The sequence below is a fragment of the Tetrao urogallus genome, assembly GCF_951394365.1.
Source record: "Tetrao urogallus genome assembly, chromosome: 1".
Taxonomy (NCBI): domain Eukaryota; kingdom Metazoa; phylum Chordata; class Aves; order Galliformes; family Phasianidae; genus Tetrao; species Tetrao urogallus.
The window spans coordinates 189368595-189390639 of record NC_136813.1 but is presented as its reverse complement, the minus strand read 5'-3'; the positions used below and the strand labels follow the sequence as shown (position 1 = coordinate 189390639).

General features: G+C 45.0%; 1 protein-coding gene across 2 annotated transcripts; it reads left to right on the top strand.

Moving 5' to 3' along the window:
• Positions 1-523: 523 nt before the first annotated feature.
• Positions 524-17783, top strand: GATA3 (GATA binding protein 3; the record flags this gene model as incomplete). Of its 2 annotated transcripts, none has more annotated exons than XM_079547676.1 (5): positions 524-768; positions 3119-3651; positions 6220-6362; positions 11089-11214; positions 17499-17783. In XM_079547676.1, the coding sequence occupies 5 exons, from the start codon at positions 524-526 to the stop codon at positions 17781-17783; spliced, it is 1332 nt and encodes a 443-aa protein (XP_079403802.1). The 2 variants fall into 2 exon arrangements, with proteins under 2 accessions (XP_079403802.1, XP_079403801.1); XM_079547675.1 differs by having other exon boundaries at positions 6217-6362.
• Positions 17784-22045: the final 4262 nt, after the last annotated feature.

Sequence of the window (22045 nt, the reverse complement as noted above, 5' to 3'; positions counted from 1 at the left end):
GGGCTGGCTCAGGGATGGGATGGGTTTGCTCCTGCCTAAAAAGTCAGGTGCTAAAGTTCAGAACTTCTCAAGCACGTTTCTCTCTGCCTCTCTCTCCCTCTCTCTGCTCCTTCCCCTTTTCCTCCTTCCTCTTTCTCGTTACAGGTGATCAAAGAAGAGAAACATCTACAAGAAGAGCGGAAGATACAGAGGGGATCTCACTTCGTAGAGATTTTTTTCCCCCCCTGAATTTGTTTTTCCCTTTTTTTTTTTCTTTTTTTTTTTTTTCCCCCCCTTCAGTATATTCTCTTATTTTTCTTTTTCTTTTTTCTTTTTCACTTTTTTTTTTTATTTTTATTTTTTTAATTTTTTGGAACCGAACATTTCTCACCACCACCCCCCTCCTCCCTCCGATTACAAACCAACCCAACCCCAACCTCGCCGAAGCTCTTTCCCCACCCCGACTCTGCACAGCCGTCCCCCCCCTCCCGTCGCCAGCCTCGCTGAGGAGGAGGAGGAGGAGGAAGAGCAGCGAGCGCGGAAGATGGAGGTCTCCACGGACCAACCGCGGTGGGTGAGCCACCACCACCCGGCCGTGCTCAATGGGCAGCACCCGGACTCCCACCACCCCACTCTTGGCCATACCTACATGGACCCCACGCAGTATCCTCTCGCCGAGGAAGTGGATGTACTTTTTAATATCGACGGACAAGGCAACCCAGTGCCTCCGTATTACGGCAACTCCGTGCGAGCCACCGTGCAGCGGTACCCGACGGCCCATCACGGTGAGTGTCCGCCCCGAGCCCCGGTGCCGCCGGGCAGACCCCGGCAGCGATCCTGCGGGCCGGGAAACGACGTCACGGGTGGGTTTTGAGGCCGGCTTTTAGAAATACGGCTCAATCCTGGCTACTTTTCGTTTTCTTTTTCTTTCTGTCTTTCCATTGTTTTGCTTTCTTTCCTATCTTTCTTTTTCTTCTGTTTTTAATCTCTTTCCCTTCTTTCCCTCCTCTCTTTCCCTATTTCTTCCTCTTTCTCTTTCACCTACCTTTTTTTTTTTTTTTCCTTTCTCTTTCGCTGAGCTATTTTCCTCTCTAATTAGCTTAACGGCGTTTTCACATGGTGTTTAGGTTTTGCACCGTTCGCTGCTCTCGAGAAGCAGAGCCGTAGAGCAGGGGTGATGCAGGTGATGCAGTAGAGCAGGGAATGACCCCGCAGTCCTCGTGCTTGGGATACTTCATTCGCACTTCAGGAGCTTGTTAGGCTCAATTTGAAAGTTTCACCCAGGGCCGCATCATGGCGTGTGCTAAAACAAGAAAGTCAGAAGGAAGATCCCAAACCAGGCAGCAGGGCAGTGGTGTTTTCCTGCAGGAAAGTGGTTGATCCACGATGTGAACGTTGCTCCCGGGTCACTGCTTTTAGAGAAGGAGGTGAAATACCTGCGGCCGATGGGGCCTGGGGCTGCGGAGGGGTGGATGTTTTGGTGCCATCTTTTTAGGGATGAAGCAGAGCAACCCAGGGTGTGTGACTGGAGTTGTCTCTATGGTTAAAAGTTAGGGAATAATAATAATAATAACAACAATAATAATAATAATAATAAGGCAGGGAAATGAGCAGCCGCTGAGCTCCGCAGCTGGAGAGTGACCTCTCTGAAGTGCTGGAATCTAAAAAGCCCGAGGCTCAACCCAAAATCAAGGAGAAGAAGGTGGGATGAGAGTGGCAGTGGAGCCGAGCTGGGCTCAGGGCTGCTCCCAGCCCTCAGCTACTTGTTGAGTGCGAGTCTGCATTAGGTCCGCTCAGTAACTGCTTTGTTCTGCCATTAGTCCCTTTAAAACAATTATTTCTGAGGATCAGCAGCCTTTGTCCTTTCTTTCTTTTCTGCTCTTTTCATTTTTTTCCCCCAATATATCAGCAGAAAGTGGAACTGCGGTCTCTCTGATCTAGCCTGAATATTATTTACTATGCTACTTCCTGGAGAAGATAATGAATCTTGACCCTTTCTATTCGTATAACCCACCTTCCCTTCCTTTTGAGCAGTTACTTTCAGTATTGTTCACGAATGTCTGGTACAATGAAAACCAGCCTGTAGGTTTTCTAACACACACACATGCCCACATGTAGACATATATGTCCACACTGCACCCGCTCTTTTGCTGTCTGTGGCTCTATAGATTCGTGTTTGCATCTATCTTGTTTAGCACTCTGTACCACGGTAGCTGGAGAGATTCAGGCTCTCTGGGTGTCAGTGTGTTTCAGGGTTGTACAGCAGACACAGCCTTGCTCTCTTCTAGGTGAATAACTGTTTTTTCAGTTTCCAGCGATTTGCTGAAGTTGCAGTGGATTTGGGTAGATTTGATTCCTTGGATGTTTTTTTTTTAAGAAAGGGCTAAAACGTGAGTTATGATCCCTCTAGAACATTTGTGACAAAAGGGAAGAAAGGTTCGGTTGCATAAGCCCAGCGGTTTTTTTTCCCCCTGAAAGCCCAGGTCTGTATTTTAATATACAGTGAAGAGTTTGTAGTGGTGAGAAGGGGATGGAGAGAGAGTTTATTTTCAGGTTGATACTCCCTCTCTGTGCCACATTGCCACCAAAATCTGTCTGACATTTTTGTGCAACCCCAAGGATGGGGGGGAGGAGGGGAGAAAACACAAACTGCGACAGTTTGCAAAGTTCAGCAGTTTGGTTGGGAAGGTTAGAAAGGTTATAATCACATTTTTGGGCATCTTCTGATCCTCTTCGTTTGGCCAGAATATACCTAGGGTTTGTAGCCCATGGCTACTTTTGGAAAGCGCCTGACAAATTATTTCCCAACTCAGAGAAATGGTTTCTGCAGCGAGGGCTGGGCAATTTCGTGCAGGATCTTTGCTTCCAAGTCCACCTGGGGTTGTCTGGAAGAGGGCAAAGGGGGGCTCTGTGTCTCAGCACATCCCCGCTTGGGGGGTCCCAATCCTTCAGGATCGCAGCTTTTAGGATTTCATTTTAAAAGGGAGAACACTGAAGGGTTCGCACCAGGTGGGTTTCTCCTATGCTCTAAGCGTCAGAGGAAGGAGCAGGGCTGCAGCCCGCATTCCCAGGCAGGTCGTAGGGCAGGCAGAGGGAATGTAACCGGCTTTTTCTCGCTGTGCTTTCTCCGAGCAGGCAGCCAGGTGTGCCGGCCCCCTCTGCTGCACGGCTCACTGCCATGGCTGGACGGGAGCAAAGCGCTGAGCAGCCACCACAGCGCTTCCCCTTGGAACCTCAGCCCTTTTTCCAAGACCTCCATCCATCACAGCTCGCCGGGACCCCTCTCCGTTTACCCGCCCGCTTCTTCCTCCACTTTATCAGCCGGTCACTCCAGCCCGCATCTTTTCACCTTCCCACCGACCCCTCCTAAAGATGTGTCCCCGGATCCGTCCATCTCCACTCCTGGCTCCACCGGCTCCACCCGGCAGGATGAGAAGGAATGCATCAAATATCAGGTGTCCCTGGCTGACACCATGAAGCTGGAGTCGTCTCACTCTCGGAGCAGCATGGCCTCGTTAGGAGGAGCCACCTCCTCCGCTCATCACCCCATCACTACTTATCCACCGTATGTCCCCGAATATAGCTCTGGACTTTTCCCCCCCAGCAGCCTCTTAGGAGGATCGCCTACCGGGTTCGGGTGCAAATCACGACCGAAAGCGCGGTCGAGCACAGGTAGGGTTTTTGGCTGCTTCGTCCCAATTTGCTGGGGAAGGGAGAGGAAGTGATGGGATGGAGCGTGGGTTGCGTACCCGGGGGCTGATTCCCGAGGAAAGGAGAGGAAAAACGTTGAATGTTTCTCATAGGTTACCCTGCTGGGATGCTAACCCCAGGCTAAGTCCTTCCCGAGTGCCCGAGCCTTGTGCCCGAGCCTTGTGCCCGAGCCTTTCCCTCCCGCCGGGCTCCAACCCCGGGGGCGATCCCAAACGCCTCTACTGTGCTCAGCTGCGGGCGTTTAATGAGGAAGCGAAACCGAGGGAACCGCAGCATTAGTGTATCTCTCCGTATTTTAATAATGGTACTTTAATCCCGGCCAACTTCCCCCGCCTGCCCTCCGCCCCGCTCTTCCCAGCGCGGCTCAGCCCAGGGCCTCTTCCCATGCGGCGCCGGGAGGCTGGGAAACAGGGAGGGGAGGGAGAATTACCCTGAGCTCACCCCCCCAGCCCCATCCAGCTCCGTGCCCGCCCTCGGACCGGACCCCAAACCCCGAGGAAGGCACCGCGGTGGGGTCTCGGCGCACTGAGCACACTGCGGGGCTGTGCCGGATGGATGGTCGGGATTTAGGGTGCACCAAAGGGTGCTGCTGTGTGAGGAGAAGAAAGGGCGATTAGTCAAAACTCTTTTCCTTTTCTTTTTCTTTTTTTTTTTCTTTTCTTATTTCTTTTTTTTTTTTTTTTTCTTTTTTTTTTTTTTTTTCTTTTTTTTTTTTTTTTTTTTTTTTTTTTTCCGTGGAGGCTGCTGCGGGGTTGCCTGGCATGAATGAGATCAGTTTTCAGGGTTTTTCCAGGGTGACATTTACTCTGTCTGTCTGAGCAGGGACTGTCTCTATTTAGCTGATATGTTTGAGCTAATCCAATTATTTTCAGACTGCTGCACGCGACAGTTGCATTGTTTATCCAGCGCCAGGAACTTTAATAGAGTCCGGATGCGGTTAGAGTGACAAAAAAACCCAGACCTGTGTGTTTTGTACATGAAAGCAGGAGAGAGAGAGAGATGGAGTAAAACAAAAGAGAGGGACAGAGACACAAACGGCCTCAGAGCGGCCGCCCCGCTTAACCAGAGCGGAGTGAACCCACCCGGGTGCTCCGGAGCGGTCCCGACCCGACCCGACCGCTGCGGCTCCGCTTTATCCTCACCCCGAACCGCGGGGCAGCGGCTGCGCGGGATTTTCAAACCGTTTTGCCCCCCCCCTCTTCCTCCTTCCTCTTGTTTTCCTTTTGCCACTTTCTGTTACTTTACCTTCTAGAAAGACTTCTGCGGTTTGCGATAAACCAACCCCAAGAGCAACACCTATTTTTTTTTCTTTTTTTCTTTTTTTAAAGTCGATTTTAGCAAGCTGGGGAGCTCGCAGACAAAGGGGGATGGGTCCGGGTGAAAAGAAGGGAGGGGGTGTTTGCGAACGATGAAAAGAGGGAGAAACGGATGCAAATTAACATTTCATTATTACGATTATTTTTTGGAGCAGGGGAGGGAGGTTTAGCACAAAGGCTCTGGAAAAACGGCTGCTGTTTGTGGTTAGGGAGTGGGTGCTTCGTGCTCGAACCCACTGCTGAGCTGGGTTAGTTCTGCTTCGGCTAGCTGAGTGTTTCTGCTGCTCTCAGACGGGCTGGGAGTGCCTTTAGGTGCAAGAAATAAAATAACAACAACATGAAACCACTCATTCAACCCTCTGTCAGTAGCTGTGAGGTACTGTGTCCCCTAAATCCTGGGAGCCAGAGGGTTGGGGGAGTCCACTCATAACTCAAGACAGAAGGGTGCCAAAAAGGAGGAGAAGAAGATGGAAAAGACTATAAACTATTCAGGGTCCCAAATATTGGGCATGGTCTGTACATAAAGTGAGGAAGACAGAGGAATTTCTGCAGCCCCGCTGGCTGATCAGTGAAAGCTTACTTGCAAACAAATAGATAGTGGTTACTGGCCCAGTGACTGTGGATTGACTAGGGCTGGAGAGGTGTTCTGGTGCTTGGGCCATGATTATTTGGGGGTTTTGATCTGAGACCAAAGGAAGAGCACCTCTGGCTCCCACTGGGATGCAGGGTGATGCTCAAGGAGTGAACCCAGGGTCCACATACGCATTAGGAAGGTGTTTGTGGACATATATTTGGCATCTATCTGTCTCAGGAGGGTCGTAGGCCCCTTTTTTTTCTAACTCCAGGGGTGACAGAGACCCACCAGCCTCCCATCTTCCTCCCACCAAGAGGGACCCATGTGTGGGGGAGAGCTCCAGGGAACCCCTGAGCTGCCCGGGGGTTTGGGTAGGGGTCACCATTACCTACCTCTTCCTAAAGGGCATAGGAGACGTGGGGTGTCAGGATTGGGGTGATGGGGCAGGATCAGACCCAATGAGGGCTGATAGTCCTCTACCTCTGTGTCTTAACCATGGCCTTGGGCTCTTGGGCATCTTGAGCTCGGAGAGGACAGACAGTGCCTTTTGGAGTTATTCTGGGGCAGGGGGGAGATTTTTCCATCCTCTTTCACCACTGTTTTCCCTAAGTGAACTATGTGCTCTCTTGTTTCTAGAAGGCAGGGAGTGTGTAAACTGTGGGGCTACCTCAACCCCTCTGTGGAGAAGAGACGGCACCGGGCATTACTTGTGTAACGCCTGTGGACTCTATCACAAAATGAACGGGCAGAACCGACCCCTGATCAAACCCAAGAGAAGGCTGGTGAGTGGTTTTATTTTATTGTACAGAATTTGTTTTCTCCTGCCACTTTTGTTTCTTGTTCGCAGCTTGGGATGGAGAGGGAAAGCTCAGCCAGCCCCAAAAAGTGGACGCACTGTGTCTGAGGGCTGGATGGAGGATGCTTGGAGAGAGGATCCCACGCGCTGTGGGCCTCAGTTGTCTGTTCCTATTGCAAACATAAAACAGGTTTAAAAAAAATCAAGATCTAGAGGTTTCTGTAAGCCAGGACTGGGTTTTCTCCCAGGTTGCAATAGGGTGGCAGCCTCTGCACAGCGGACCTGGGTGGTGACCCAAGGGTGAAAGCTCTTTCTAAAGACATTTCCCACTGACCAAAGAGATAAGAAGCTGGAAATTTCTTTCTGTGTGCTTTCCATTCCTCTTGGCTGGTGGTGACACAGAAGGGATCTGAGCAGGGTTACTTGTTCCTGAGCACCACCACTGCCTCCATCCCATTGCCATCTCAATGTAGGGCATGGCAAAGTGTGTGAGGGTGCAAAACTGAGTGTGCACCCACAACCACACAAGCTGGAGGAAGGTGAAATGCACAGGTAACTATTTGGAATAATGGTGAAATAATAGTTTCAGGCCTCAGGACCATAATATATACAGGTAATACATTATAGCATCCCCAGTGATCTATTTATGAATTTCCCTGGAAGCCACAAAAAGGTCTGGAAGCTGTGGGCATGGCTAATAAATGCGTTGAAGTCTATTTGGCAAATAATCAGGCAAACCACAAGGGGAAAAATATATCAAGTGGGGGAAAAAATATGTTCCCTGCCTGGGAAGTTATTGAATGTTTTGAATCGAGGCACATTTGGTCGCATTAGGATTAAAAATGGAAGGTGGAGGAAAAGCAACTCGTGCATCCCCGTGGTGTTTTGGGGCTGATGGACTGAAGGGGACAGCGCTGGTGTGGAGCTCTGCCATGTGTGCTTTTAGGGACAGACTTTCAGTGCTTTTCCCTTATAAGAAAATGTTGGTCTCCTTTGGCTCAGGCTTGTCTTTCACAGCCTCGTTAGGAAAAAGGAAAGGCTTTCTAGGGAGGGAAGTATGGCTTGGGATTTTTAATTTTTTTGGAGCAGCTCTCTTGTTCTCTTCTCCTCCTTCCCGCCAGCCCTTCTGTCTTAAGCACACACACCTCGTTTTCTTTTTCTTTTTTTTTTTTCCTCGTTCTCTCTTTATGTGTAAAGTCAACTTCCTAGGAAAAAGCTGCCGGATATCTGAGCCCTGGAGATAACTCATAAACAACAGCTCTGTTTCCCCAGCCCAAACACACAGGAGCTTGAGCGTATCCAAACAAGCAGAGGGGGAGGCAGGATAGGAAAGCGGCTGGAAAGGGGGTAGAGCTTTCACAGAGTGTCTGATGGAACCATGAAAGAATGTCCTGAATTACCCCGAGCTCGGCACATGTAAAATGGAATATATAAATAAATACATTTTGAAAGGTCACTCTTGGGGAAAAAAAAGGAAAAAAAAAAAAGCATGAAAAATGTAAAGAAAGACCTGGTCTTGCATAATCATTCCTATCTTGGGCATTTTAGCTGAAGTCTGAGATACAAAAAACTTTGCATGCAGTTTTTGCTAAATGAGAACTTCAGATTTTTTTATTCTCCTTTTTTTTTATCACTGTCTGAAACAATGTTTTTTACACCGTTTGCCTCTATTTTTCTTGCTAACGCTCTCAAAAAGAAAAAAATCAGAATGCATCAAGACCTTCTGCATTTGCATCTCTTTGTGCAAGGATGTGGAAGCATGCATGTCTGTGGTTTGAATGATCCTCCCGGCTCTGGGAGGTGAGCGGGCTGGGAGCCGAGGTGTGCACCTCTTGCTCTGCCACAGGTTTCCTGTGTGACCTTGGGCTGGTTTTGTAGGCTCTGATCCCAGTGCACTGTAGCTAATGACAGGACTCCGATGGGCTGGATAGAGAAGTCAAATAAATCCTTAGATGCTGGGAACCCAAGCTTCATTAAATTCAATGGGAGTCTTTGTAGGGCTGACTTTATGGGGAATGATGAGATGAGCTTTGCAGGTTGAGGAGCTCTATGTTTTGGGGGGAAAGCTGTGGATCTTGTAGAGTGCCCCCATCCAAGCCCGTAGTAGCTCCTTCATGGCCCTTAGCTGAGACAAAGCCTTCCTTTGAATTTTCTTCTTTCATTGCCCACATGGATGCAGAGCTCTCTGTTTCCATGTCCGTACTGATTTTGGAAGAATAATGGCTAGTTTCTCAGAGGGATTTGGCACATGCAACATGATTTTAGGAAGCTGTCCCTTGCAACTTTTTGGATACTCCGTGTAAATGTAGGCACCAAAACCAGCTCTTAAGCATGTTTATCAGCACTCAGTTCCTCCTTCTGCACCTTCCTTGGTTCCACCTTTCCATCACTGTCAGCACTTCCAGCATGAAGTTGTGTCTTTGCTCAACCAGCTCTGGTCCTGTAGATGATAGTGTGTCATCCCAGTACTGACATGAACATGATTGGGTTGGTGATGAGTGTCAGTCCCATTGCTGGGAGCCTTGAAAATAGTGTTATTATTCATTATTTCCTGCCTACTGTTGCTGTCTCTGGTCTAAATTGGTACAGAATGAAAGCTACGGTCTGGGACGAAAAGAGTTCAGGACTTAAAATATTGAGATAACAATGCCAAGGTTTTGTAGAGAAAAAGTGACAGATGGATTAGGTTTTAGGGAAGATAATGAACATAGTGATTTATTGGTGTATTTATAATTAGCTGGTGAGAATTTGCTTGAGATCCTGAAAAGGTAGTTGGAATGAGGCATACCTTTAAACACATTTACCATCCGAGAAATTATGGTGAGCACAGTGTTGAAACCCCAAATGTCTTCAAAGGGGATGTTTCCCCTGTGTGGGCTGAGTCAAATATCGCTGGTTTTCAGAAATTTCCTTAGGCTTGATTTTTGGGTCTGATAAATTCAAAGCTGCCACAGAGAGTCATTCCAGCCTCCGAGCCACCTATGCTTGGCCCCTGGGTTGTGGTGGGTGTGCAGCTCTGCGAGCAGGTATGTCCACCAATCCGGTGATTTGAATGGAAACCAAATCTGGAGCCTTGGCAGAGTCCAGAGAAGGACAGGATAAAGGCCTCTGTGCGCAAACTTGCCTGATAGGCTCTGCTTTTGGTGGTGGGGTGCCTCAACTTCTTCAGATGGTTTCTTTTTTTTTTGCAGGCAGAACACTTTTCATGCTGCCTGGTAAGAGCCCCTTGTTGTCAGACTGGGCATTCTTCAATTCTTCTTAATGCTTGTGGGCGCAGCGTGATTTATTTTTTCAGATAGTCCTTTTTTTCGTGTGTGTAATTAAAAAAGAGGAAAAAAATCCTACTCTATCTAAAACAAAACCAACCCGTCCTCTCTCCACCTACGCCACATTCAATTATGATTAAAATTGCAACATGACCTAACAAGAGTTGGTATTAATGCTAGCGCCGTGCCAGTGTCCATGTTTGCATTTTGGGTTTGCTGTACAGTCTCCAAAGATGCGGTATTTTATTATTTTTTTAATGTTGGATGTGCTACAGTGTGCGGCTGAGTGGGGTGAGGGGTAAATTTGAAACAGTAAGAGCACAAAAGAGAGCATTAAAGGCTCAGTTCTGCAAGGTGCCAAGCATTGCTATGATCTGGCAAATCGTTTAAGCACATGTTTTAACTTTAAGCACATGAGCAGTCCCATTGAAAGCGGTGCATCGGGATGAAATCAGAGCTCTGGGACTGTGTCATGTTGATGAAGAAGAGATAGGAGTGGGATCTAAAGATCTTTTTTAGGAGCTGTAGGCACTTGCACGCATGCAAGCATGCATACGCATTCATATAAAAGTCTGCAAACTCCTTTTCCTCCTTCAGTGGCAGAAGGACAATTTGTTTGCCAAAGTTACAGTTTTTAAATGATAAGCAAGAATTCATGCATGTGAATGAGAAGCGACTTGGCTAAATTTGGCTTTCCTAAATCATTATCACAGCTCACAAAAAAGCTTCTTTATACACCTTGACACATATACTTTTTTTTTTTTTTTTTGTTCCTCCCTTTTTATGAAATGGTAAATTCTTCTTTCAACCTCATTACCAGTCCTTAAATAAACATGAAGTTTGAGGCTGCAGAAGGGTGTAATTAAAAAGTTGGGATTCTTGCTCTTCGCCGCAGTGTTATTTCCGATCTGGAGCCTGTATCCTTTGAAGCAGAGCTGAACTTATGGGATGGGGCCGTGCTTGCTGTCAGACCCAGCGAGCAGCTGCCCAGTGAGCATGGCGCGGGTCTCATCCAGCACTGGCTGAAGCCATCGTGACTCATGCCACTGACTCCAGCAATTGCTGGTTCAGGCCCTGACTGCAGAATTAGATCCCTGGGGGGTCTGAGAGAATTAAGATGGAAAGACATGTTGGCATTTAAATAATATTTTCCCCTCTGGAATGGGCCGTGCCAGCGTTGCTAATTTTGATGAGCTCTATCAGAGGTTTAGCACTCACTTTTAGGATGCCCTTTGGCACCTGATTCAGTTCATATATAATTTGGGATTAAAGTACCTCGGGGATTTTTTGTCGGAATTATTATTTGTTCTCACAAGCCAGTTTCTGTAGGCCTCTGCTGCTGTGCGTCAGTCTTGTGTGGTTGATGTTTTCTTTCTCAGAGATTTTGCTGATGGCATCTTTTTAATGCTTTTTTTTCACCTCTTCTTGTCCCACCCGTTCCCGCAGTCTGCAGCCAGGAGGGCGGGCACGTCCTGCGCTAACTGTCAGACCACCACCACCACCCTGTGGAGGAGAAATGCCAACGGCGATCCTGTCTGTAATGCCTGTGGGCTCTACTACAAGCTGCACAATGTAAGTGTGACGGTAACGCGCGGTAGCGGGGCCTCCCTTTCCATGCTTGGTGTCTCAAAGTCTTCCTTAGTATGAGGATTTATACTCTTGGGTGGCCCAAAGTCTTCCTTGGTTTGAGGATTTCCACTCTTGGGTGGTTCAAACTCTTCGTTGGCTTCAGGATTTGCTGTAGGTGTCTCTGTTCATTGCAGGTGAATTGGACTAGGTGACCTTGTAAGGTCCCTTCTGACTCAAACGATTCTATGACTCTACGACATCCAGTCTTGGGTGGTGCTGAGACCTCCTCTGTCCCTTTGGGGATCCCTTTGGGAACCTTAAGTTTTGAAGCAGTGAGCGAGTGTCCCCTTAAATGTAGCTGATCTGACTTGGGAAGGTATAAAACAGGACTGTCAGTGGGTAATGTTAGAGCTTTCCCATGCCTGAGCCAAGGAAGGAGGGGTGGATCAACAGAGAGACATGTTATCCACTGCGGATTGGGCTCAGCGTGCTGGAAAAGACAACACACCATCCTGCAAGCTGATACCCCTTCTACGCACAGCTTGGTTCCTCCAGCAAACACAAACTCCGCCAAAAAAGCAAAATGTGCCAGTGACTATTTAGATCTTTCCTGGGTTTGTGGCTATCTTTGTCCTGTCCCTCTGCCAGTCCCCAGAGGTGATTTATTTAGGTCTCTTGTTTGCCCCATTTGACGCAAGCGATTCCTAAACAGAAAGGACTTGATTTAGTTAGTGGGATGTAGAGTGTGCTAAACCTGTGATATGAATTTTAAGGCATCTGTCATGGAAAGGAATGAGAAATGTAACAAAATGAACTGGCTGGAAGATTTAATCTAATATCTCCATGCAAAGCCAGATTGCAGAAACCAAGGATATGTGCCCTAGGGAAAGAGCTAAAGGAATCTGAAAAGTCTTCTACCAAATAATACTGCTAATACAGGAGTCTTAAGGCTACTACTGTTACTCTCATTCTACATGTGACATTGGAATAATTATTATGTCAGAAGAAGGAAAAGACTTCCATTTTCTGTGCTTTGGCATAACTTTTTTTTTTTTTTTTTTTTTTTTTCGTAGTGGTCGTTTGCTTTATGTTTGACTTAGAAATCTCAGGCTATGTTTTACCCTGATGTCTACCCACACAAGTACATCAAAGATGGATTGGGTTTCACGGGGCAGCCAAACCTGGTGGTGTCTCTGTCCCTTGTTATTTCAAGCTCTTTGTATTTTTGACGTGAGTGAACAAGTTTGGATTAAACAGGAGGAAAAAAAGAAGACCCAACTAGGCTAATTTTTCACCTGTTCTGTGAGAGGCATCTCTCTCTTGGAAAAAAGGAAAATGTGTTTACCCTTTAGTGGGCGAGCATCTCAGCACCTTTTGAGTTCTTTGTAGCAAACAAAGGTTGTCATCAGACTCTCTGTGTGATCTGCAAACAGAGGGTTGGACCAGGCATGAGGAGTGAAAACTCGGAGTATCATAAGAAAATACTTAGCTCGCTATTTCTATGGCAAGAAGGTAACGATGTCAGCTAGCTTCAGTGAAGGAGTATATTTTTGTGTGCTGTTGTCATTGTGGCAGTGTAGCTACTGATGTTAGGACTTTGCTTAGATGGCGATGAGGCCATCGGGTCCACCGGATAACCCGGAGAAATTGTAGGGTAACCCAGAGAAATTGTAGGTGCCCCATTCCTGAAGGTGCTCGAGGCCAGGTTGGTTTGGGGCTCTGGGCAGCCTGATCTGGTGGGTGACAGCCAGACCATGGCAGGGCATTGGAACTGAGTGAGCTTTAAATTCCCTTCTAACTTAAGGAATTCTATCATTTTAATCACCTAGCGCGAACACGAGCAGTAAGGACACCTCTACCTGAGTTGTTCCCCCTGTGCTGCAGCAAAGCCCTTGAATGGGAATAGTCTCACCTCAGGTACCATTTGTTGGACCTGGTGAAGATGTCTGCATTTGGATGAGATCATTTATAGCCCTGAAGACTGTACAGTATCTCCCTGTGTCTAGAAATGGAGACAGAATGTTAAGTTCATGTGGATCTGCACCATAGCTGTCAGACGGGAGGAATTCCCCCTAAGGCAGCTGAACACTGGAGTTCTCCAGGAACGAGCACCTGCTCCCTCTCTCCTTTTCTTTTTAACACTCACTTTGTGAAACTAGTTGGCCTGAACCGACCCCCTGATCCATTGTTTAGGGATGTTAGTGAAATCTGTGACATAAGGCAGGCCTTGAGCAGATTGGAACTGTTTTCATACTCATTAAAAACACTGTCAGCTTCTGAAAAGCTCAGTACAGCTAGTTACCAAAGTCAAGTAGTATCTTGCCTTAAGAGCAGCTCCACTGATGGGACCTGCTTAAATGATACCCCCTAGAGTACTATGATAGAACTAGGCAAGGATACTAAAATCTGGCTATGAGAAGGTAGATTTTTCTTCCACTTTTTTCTTTTTTTAATTTTTGCTGCTGGATGATGCTTAGTTATAACTACAGTGAGAAATGAGCAACATCACTGCAGATCATCCTTGAAAATACCAGTCTCACAGCTTTAAAGCTTTACAAGGGCACAGTGCTGAGGCATTGTTCTGCAGCCTAATGTGGCTTACAAGGTGTACAGCTGTGAAGGCCACACTCTGCTTTATAAATTATATGTGAGTGACTTTATTTTTAAAATTCTTTTGTGACTGGTGATAAGGCAATGGTAGCATCATGAAGTTTCCTTCTGTTTTTGGCTGCTAGGAGGTGAGCTGCTCTAACTGCCTTTAGTCAACTCATAGCAGGGATGAAGTTTTGTGGTTGATCATAGACAAGTTTCGTAGGCTGGTGGGAATTGGTTTGGTATTTTAAAGTGCAGGTGTGATCCTGCTCCTTTTCGTTGTTTGTCTCTGCGTTGGTTCTCCACCAGGAGAGGTGCTGGAAATGTGTACAGGCTCGCTGGAAATGCGTTCAGGCTCGCCATAGCATTTCCCTTTTGAGCAGCAGGGTGTCTGCACAGATGTGTCAATGACTGCAGAAGTCTTTTGGCTACTTGGAAGATGATTTCATTCTGATTTAGGCTAGTAGGAAAACCCTTGCTCTTTTAGTTACCCCTACCTTTCCTCCTTTTGTCTTTTCTTTCTGTTAAATGAGTTTTCCTAGGACCTTCAGATCATTAGGGTATTTTAATGGATTGATCTGAAGATAAAACGTGTCTGCATTTCACGCCTACATCAGGAAGGGTTGCAGTAAATAATACCAACACTTTTTTTCAATTTTTTTTTTTTTTAATGAGCGATATCAGTTTGTTTTCCTGTTGATTCCCTCAGCTGAAGTGAACCCATTTGACAGTAGGATATAAGCAATGACTATAATAGTCTTGGGATACCTTTAGTGGAGTTGCTGACATTTTTCCAATTGACTTCAACAAGAGCAGGCTCCATTAACACCAGTATTAAGAATGACTAATATTTCACATTGATGCGACGCCTTTCATCCTGTGGCATCCCAGAGTGTTCTTTAAGATACAGCCAGTCTGGAAGATTAACCCAACATTGTAATGACTATGTCTAAAGGATAAATCCGCTTCAGTGACAGGACCTTATTGAGGTCAGTGGCAAAATCCCTTTGTCTTCAGTCAGAGCAAGATCAGACCTATAATGTCTATGACTGTCCCCTGGATTTGATCTCTCGAATGTGGGGTTCTTGTCCTTGCTATTTCAGTCCTTCTTAGAAGTGGGATCAGCCTTCGCTCACTTCAGAGATAGGTGGGAGCGCTTGTACCTTGCTGGAGGTATGCAGCACCCTGTCTTGCACCCATAGAAACGAACGAGATATCACTGATTTTGGCAAAAGTCCTCAAAAGCAACCTTTGTTACACAATATCCAAAGGTAGAGTGAAGTGTCCCAAGAGCAGAGCAGTCAGTGTTTTGCATATGATACAACAAAGAACGTAATTCCTGCCCATAATTAATTAGCTCCATCTGAAATTAATGAATTTCATATACATGCTTTGAGGTGGTTTAATTTTAATTTAGCATGTGTTTGTCATTTTTATCACAATGAATTTTCATGTGAAAGGTCTTCCCTCCAGGTCTCTCATTTCTCTCCCCCAGAAACAGATATGGGTTTGTGCCTTTGATGTTTCGGGGACCCCCTTAACTTTGCTGTGTTTAATCTTAGAAGTTAGTGGGAAATGTTTCTGGCTTGCTGTTGTGTTTCTGGCTTGCTGTTGTGGCTGTTCTGGTCTCCCTCCTCTTGATATTTGTCTGAGTGCTTATCTCTTTGGGTCAAATACCTGGCAAGAGAGTGAGGCCAAGTACAGCAGGATGATGCTATCAGTTGGAATGGCACCTTGACCCCAGTTGCAGGGCTGGCTACAGCTTATCATAGAATCATGGAGTTTGAGTTGGAAAGAAACTTTAAAAGTCATCTGCTCCAACTCCTCTGCAGTGGATAGGGTCATGTACAGAGAGATAAGGTTGCCCAGAGCTCCATCCATCTTAACCTTGAATGTCACCACGGACAGAGTATCCTCCACCTCTCTGGGCAAACTGTTTCAGTGCATCCTGAGCAAAACTCATATTCCTATCCTTTAGGCTCACATCACAGTCTATGAGGATCCGTTCTTTGCAGTTGAACAAAGCATGAAAGATGCTGCTTTAAGGAGGTGATCGGTGTTCTGAAGGACACTCCAAGAGCCAGCACAGCATGAGGCTGGTGCAGTTTTGCCACCACCAGGTCCTCAGCTTGTGTTTGCTACTTTCTCTGGAAATCCAATCTGGATGCCCTTGAGACTTCATATCATGGTGCAAATTCTCATTATGAGCTGGGGAGGCAGGAATTTATGTATGTCTCCCCAGGTCTGAGCTGGTCTTATTGGAGATCAGGACCTCCAGATCAGTTGTGACATTGCTCCCCAGTGGGGTTCACCTTTTGCCTTTTGAACATGGACAAGAAATCCCTACTGGGTGACTGGAAACAGGCAGGCTATGCTTTCCCATCACAGGCTGAAGCAAAGGGCCTCCCTTGTATGTGTATCCCATGAGGATAGCAAGTCAAAGAGAAGGGTGATATTGTATTTAAAGCCTATGACATTTGAGGTTTTGGCTTGCTGCTGCCCCAAGGCTGCTGTGGATCTGCACATGGGCTGGCATACCTTCGGCTGCTAGCAAGCTGGGCTGCTCCCACTGGCTGCCTTTATCCAGAGGTAATCAGACTTTCAATTGCCCATTTTTTAGGGTGAGGTGAAATTTCTCATCACTGCTGGTGCGGAGAGCCTGGGGTCACTAATTCAGAGTGAGATGACGAACTTTGGGATGCTCTTTCCTCTCCCCATGCCTCTGTCCCTGCATATAACAGGGAGCTATTGTATCCCTGCCTCCTTGGGGAGAGAACTCACAGAATGGTTCTCACACTGTGGGGAAAGGCACTGATAAGCAAGCAGCTAAATTATTCTGTGATCTCAAAGAAGGGTGTGCTTTGTTCCCTGCACTGGTTGAAGATCTTACGAATCAAAATATGCTCAGGATCCTTGCAAGAACCTCCTTCCATTGGCCTTGTGGTTCTCAGTGGATAGTGGATCCATTTTTTTCCTCCCTTTTCATCATCATCAGCACCCACAGTTATTGCAAGAAGCAGTGTCAGTGCTATGGGGTTTTGCTTTCTGCCTTGGGTGGGATTCTGCAGAGGAGCCACTGTGAGACCCCTGTCATTGCCCAAGCATAGATTTTTAAAGGTTTTTATGCATGCTTCCCAACTGTTGCAAAAACCTTTCTTAAAAAGTACAAGTAATACAAAATCAGCTGTCAGTCTTATGAAGAGTTTGAGCAGCACCCTAACGACCCTGGGAGAGTTTGAGACCCCTGGTAGCACTGAAATCCCAGCAGCTGCTGTCACTAATGGTTTTAGATCAGTCAGAGAGCCTGGGGGTGAGATGGTGTCTGCAGGGAATATTTCAAGGTGATAATGATTGGTCTCATTCCTAAACATGCTGCAATTACCTTATGCGCAGATAGCTGAAATTTTTCAGCCACTACAAGTTATTTGGGTATGCTTTCCTCCTGTGGGGCTCTGTGCTTTTCTGTCTTCTCATCTCTACAAATTTCAGTCCAACCTGGGATTTTCTGCAGTTCCCAGGAGTGGTTTTGGCCCTGATTTGAATTTTGGAGGTGTTTGAGCTATGCAGGGGGAGGAGGGGACTGCTGGATGTTCAGCTGGACCTGGGCATATCCTGTGGCATAGGGTGCATGAATCCCACAGTGATCTGGGGAGAAGAGATGGAAGCACAAAAAAAAATAATTTATTTTTGTTTAGATTAACAGACCCCTGACTATGAAGAAAGAAGGAATTCAGACCAGAAACCGAAAAATGTCTAGCAAATCCAAAAAGTGCAAAAAGGTCCATGACAACCTCGAAGACTTTCCCAAGAGCAGCTCCTTTAACCCCGCCGCCCTCTCCAGACACATGTCCTCTATCAGCCACATTTCACCCTTCAGTCACTCCAGCCACATGCTGACTACACCGACACCGATGCATCCTCCATCCAGCCTCTCCTTTGGACCTCACCATCCCTCCAGCATGGTCACTGCCATGGGTTAGTGAGAGACTCCCCTGCTGAATGCTTACGGTCTCAAAATGAGATTTACTTTATATACTTGCATTTTTGCAGGCGCGTGGTTATGGGTCTGATGTCCCAAATCAAATGGGAGGGGGAAAAAAGAAAAAAAAAAAAAAAAGAATAAAAAGAATAAAAATAAATATGTTATTTGAAGGCGTAAGAATGAAAAAAATAATAATAAAAAAAGAAAAAAACTACAAAAAGCACAAAAACGGAAAAAAAAAAGAAAAAAAGGAAAAAAGAAAAAAAAAGTTTTAAAAAAGTGATGTTTGCCACTTTTTAAAGGAACTCACTATGGCGTCTATGTATTCTTACCCACTGAATCTGGATACCATTTGTGAATAAGCCATTCAGAACTCGCATTCCCTATTGAACAGGATCTCTAGTGCTGTGAACAAAATAAAGTAAAATAAAAAATGCTGAACATTGCATATAACTTATATTGTAAGAAATACTGTACATTTGAGGAAGACTTTATTGCATCTGGAGAGCTGCGAAGAAAAAGGCATGAAGGACTCTGAGAGATTTTTTTTTAAAGGAAAAGAAAAAAAAAAGACGACGGGAGGACAATTTAAAAACCAGAAAAACAAACAATGCAGACCAAGAGGAAACGCGGTCTTAATGAACAAATGGACCAACTGCCAGTCATGTCTTCTCCTTTTATTTTATTTTAATTTTCTTTTTTTGTTTTGTTTTGTTTCTTCTTCATTTCTGGGAGAGGGGAGGGGGCTGGCTAGAACGGTTTTGATGCATTAACTAACTAACTAACTAACTAACTAAATAAATAAAACCTGTAGGGAGATCATTCATTTTGGGCCATGGGCCCTTTACATAGGAAGTACCAATGGTGTCAGGCAATCAGTGTTAACATGCGGACATTGCCAACAAGGGGTTTTTGGATAGCCATTCTCCAGGTCTAAACGCATTGTGAACAAGTTCCTGTAATTGTTGTTTGTATGTATAATTCAACGCACCAAAATAAGAAAGATGTAGATTTATTTCATCCTATTATACAGACTGAATGGTTGTACAAATTTATTTACTGCTAGTGATAAGACCTGCTTTTATTTTTGTTTTGTTTTCATATTTTTTCCTCTTTTTTTTTTTTTTTTTGAGAATAAACTAGATTCAATTCTGTTGACTTAAAAGTGTTTTGTGCTTGGGGGTTGGAAAGGGAATGTTTTTCTTTCTCCATTAATTTTGTTTTTTGAACTTGTTTTGATCTTACTTCTTGCGTATTTTCCATGGGTGCAGGAATGTGTGTCTTTTTTCACTCCTGCTAATGGGTAACTCAGTACTTATGGTGACTTGACAAAAACAAAAAAACAAAAAAAACAAGCCTGAAACAGAAACTAAAAAAAAAAAGTATATATAAATAAATAATCTATCCAGACAAAGGAAAAAATCACCACCTCCAGATAAATGGACTGTCAGTGTAACCCTACTGTCTCTCGTTGGTCTTCCTCTTCCCTTGTGGAATGGGTCCCTTTTAGTCTCAATTCATTTTGGCCACCATGGTAATACCCCTGTGTCAAGGACTGGTTTGTGACTGGGAGAAAGTGCAAAGAAACAACAGGGTCATTGTGATGCTGGCTACTTTTGGAGTAGTGTTAGCAAGGGCCTTAAGACTTTGGAAGGGAGGCACCAGGTACTCACAGGTGTAATTTGGTGTTCTGAAGTCAAGTTCTTGATGTGACATTGTGATAGACCAAGCCCTGTGCTGGCAGGTATAAGAAGAACTTGTTACAAAAGGATGGATTTGATGGTAGACAGAGGACAATTCCCAAAACTCAAAAGCTACCAGGTAGTCTTTTCCATGACAGATTTCTTCATAATAATACAGGTTATATTACTATTATTGTTAGTAGAAACGCTTGGCTCTTATGATTTGATTTCTGATGGTTTAATCCTCAGGAGTCAGCTCTTCTTTTAGTCTTTGGTATTTTCCCATCCAGCTTCTTTAAACCACTATAAGAGCTAGCCATTTACTTTACAAATGAAGGGTTAAATTTCTTATCATCTCAATCCCTTTGCTGGAGACTTGAGAATGATGTGATAAGAGGATGCCAAGGCTGTGAGAAAATGATAAAACAGGGCAAACCAACCAACAAGCCAAAACAAAAAAAAAAAAGCCCCAACAAAATAACATCTCCTCCAAATTAAAAACCTTAACATATGTGACTTGAAAATAACGTATCTTTCAGATGGTATTTGGAACCCCTTTGTTCCTGGAACAGAATCTGTTAAGGGTACCGGTGTCATGGGATCATCTTTGCAGGAGTAAGGCTGTTTCACATGAGAAAGGAGAGCTTTGAAACTTTTCAAGGTGATTATACACGGGGTTCAATATTCATTTGATTTGGGAGAGCTGTAGGAGTGGGAGGGAATTTACCCTTATTTAGTCTTTTCCTTCTCTGTTTCAAAACGAACCTAGTTAAAATACCTCTATCACAAAGGAGGATTTAGCAGATGTAAGCGGAACAGGCAGTAATCGTTTTGTAACGTTGTATATTCTTTCCTTTCGACTCTGTTGACAAAAATGTGTAAAAAACAGAACAAATGGCACACATTTCAAATCTTGTGTTAATCACCTTTCTGCTTTCTCAAGGAATATTCTAAACATAAAGACTAAATGTTGAAATAAAGCACAGTGAAGAATTACTGAGATGCAAATGGAGATCTTGTTGGCTCCTAATTAATCATCCGCGAACTATAAAGCTATTTTCAATTAGTCTGACAAATCAAAGAAAATAATCATCTTTGCTGATATTAAGCTTGAGAGATTATTATTTTTTAATTTGTGATGCTACAACCTTTCCCTCCTTTGGCTCATTAACAGATTGCTGTTGAACTGAGATATTGATCCCAATTCTTGCCAGTGGTGTAAATCAAACAGAATCTTGCACTTGTGCATTACTATGTTTGAATCTTTCCATTTGCTTTAGAGGGAATTGGTTCCTGAGTTTCTCACTCTAATCTTTTTTTTTTTTTTTCTTTTTTTTTTTTTTTTTCTTTTTTTCTTAAAGCCTGGAAACACTTTCTTCTTGCAGTTCCCCTCTGCTGTTGCTTGATAGTTTTTAGGGCTATTGAGTCAGAGAGAGCAGGACTGGGGCTAGCTCAGAGAATAAGCATCTTGAAAGATGCTTATTTGTGTTTTGAGACATAAATGCAAATACTCTTTCTATATATACTCTAGGAAAGAATATACTTTTATTTTATTTTATTTCTTTCTTTTCAGCAATTTCTTATTTCAAATGTCTTATACTCTAATGCTGGGTTCTGGATTGAATGGGATGACTCAAATTGCACCCATTATGCTTACTGTCTGAGATGCTAAATTAAACAAGTGGCCTACCAGTTTCTCAGTTCGTTCCCTTCCCTTCCCTTCCCTTCCCTTCCCTTCCCTTCCCTTCCCTTCCCTTCCCTTCCCTTCCCTTCCCTTCCCTTCCCTTCCCTTCCCTTCCCTTCCCTTCCCTTCCCTTCCCTTCCCTTCCCTTCCCTTCCCTTCCCTTCCCTTCCCTTCCCTTCCCTTCCCTTCCCTTCCCTTCCCTTCCCTTCCCTTCCCTTCCCTTCCCTTCCCTTCCCTTCCCTTCCCTTCCCTTCCCTTCCCTTCCCTTCCCTTCCCTTCCCTTCCCTTCCCTTCCCTTCCCTTCCCTTCCCTTCCCTTCCTTTCCCTTCCCTTCCTTTCCCTTCCCTTTCTTTCCTCACATGGGGAAAAAAATAGTTTATGGAAAAGCTAAGAGGTATTTTTCCTGGACAAATATCTTGTGAAACTGTCTTTCTTCATTTCTGAAATTGCAGGGAAGAGCTGATGATGGACAATTTGGAGCAGGAAAGCCCTCTGAGCCACAGCAGTTCTTTGATAATCTATACTGTGTAGAAAACACCATGGAAGTCCTTAGGGGGGTTCAAATCCTGTGGTCTTTATACAGGCAAAATACCTTTTGGGATGCATGTGTAATGGTTGCTGCTCTGACATGACTGTGGCAACCACATTTCACTCAAGATTCCTAATGAGTTCAAAAAGGCTGCCTAAATATTAATTCCAGTTTTATTACCTTGACTTGTCTGAGGCATCACATGTGCACGTACAAACACTCACAACACACTTAGGGAATATTTTTAAGGTTACAAAGGATGCCTCAATGTTGAAGAAACAAAAAATGCTGTTAATACCATCTGTAAAACCTTTATTTTTCTCCTATGCTTTTGAAACATGAATTGTTTAAGGATGTATCTACAC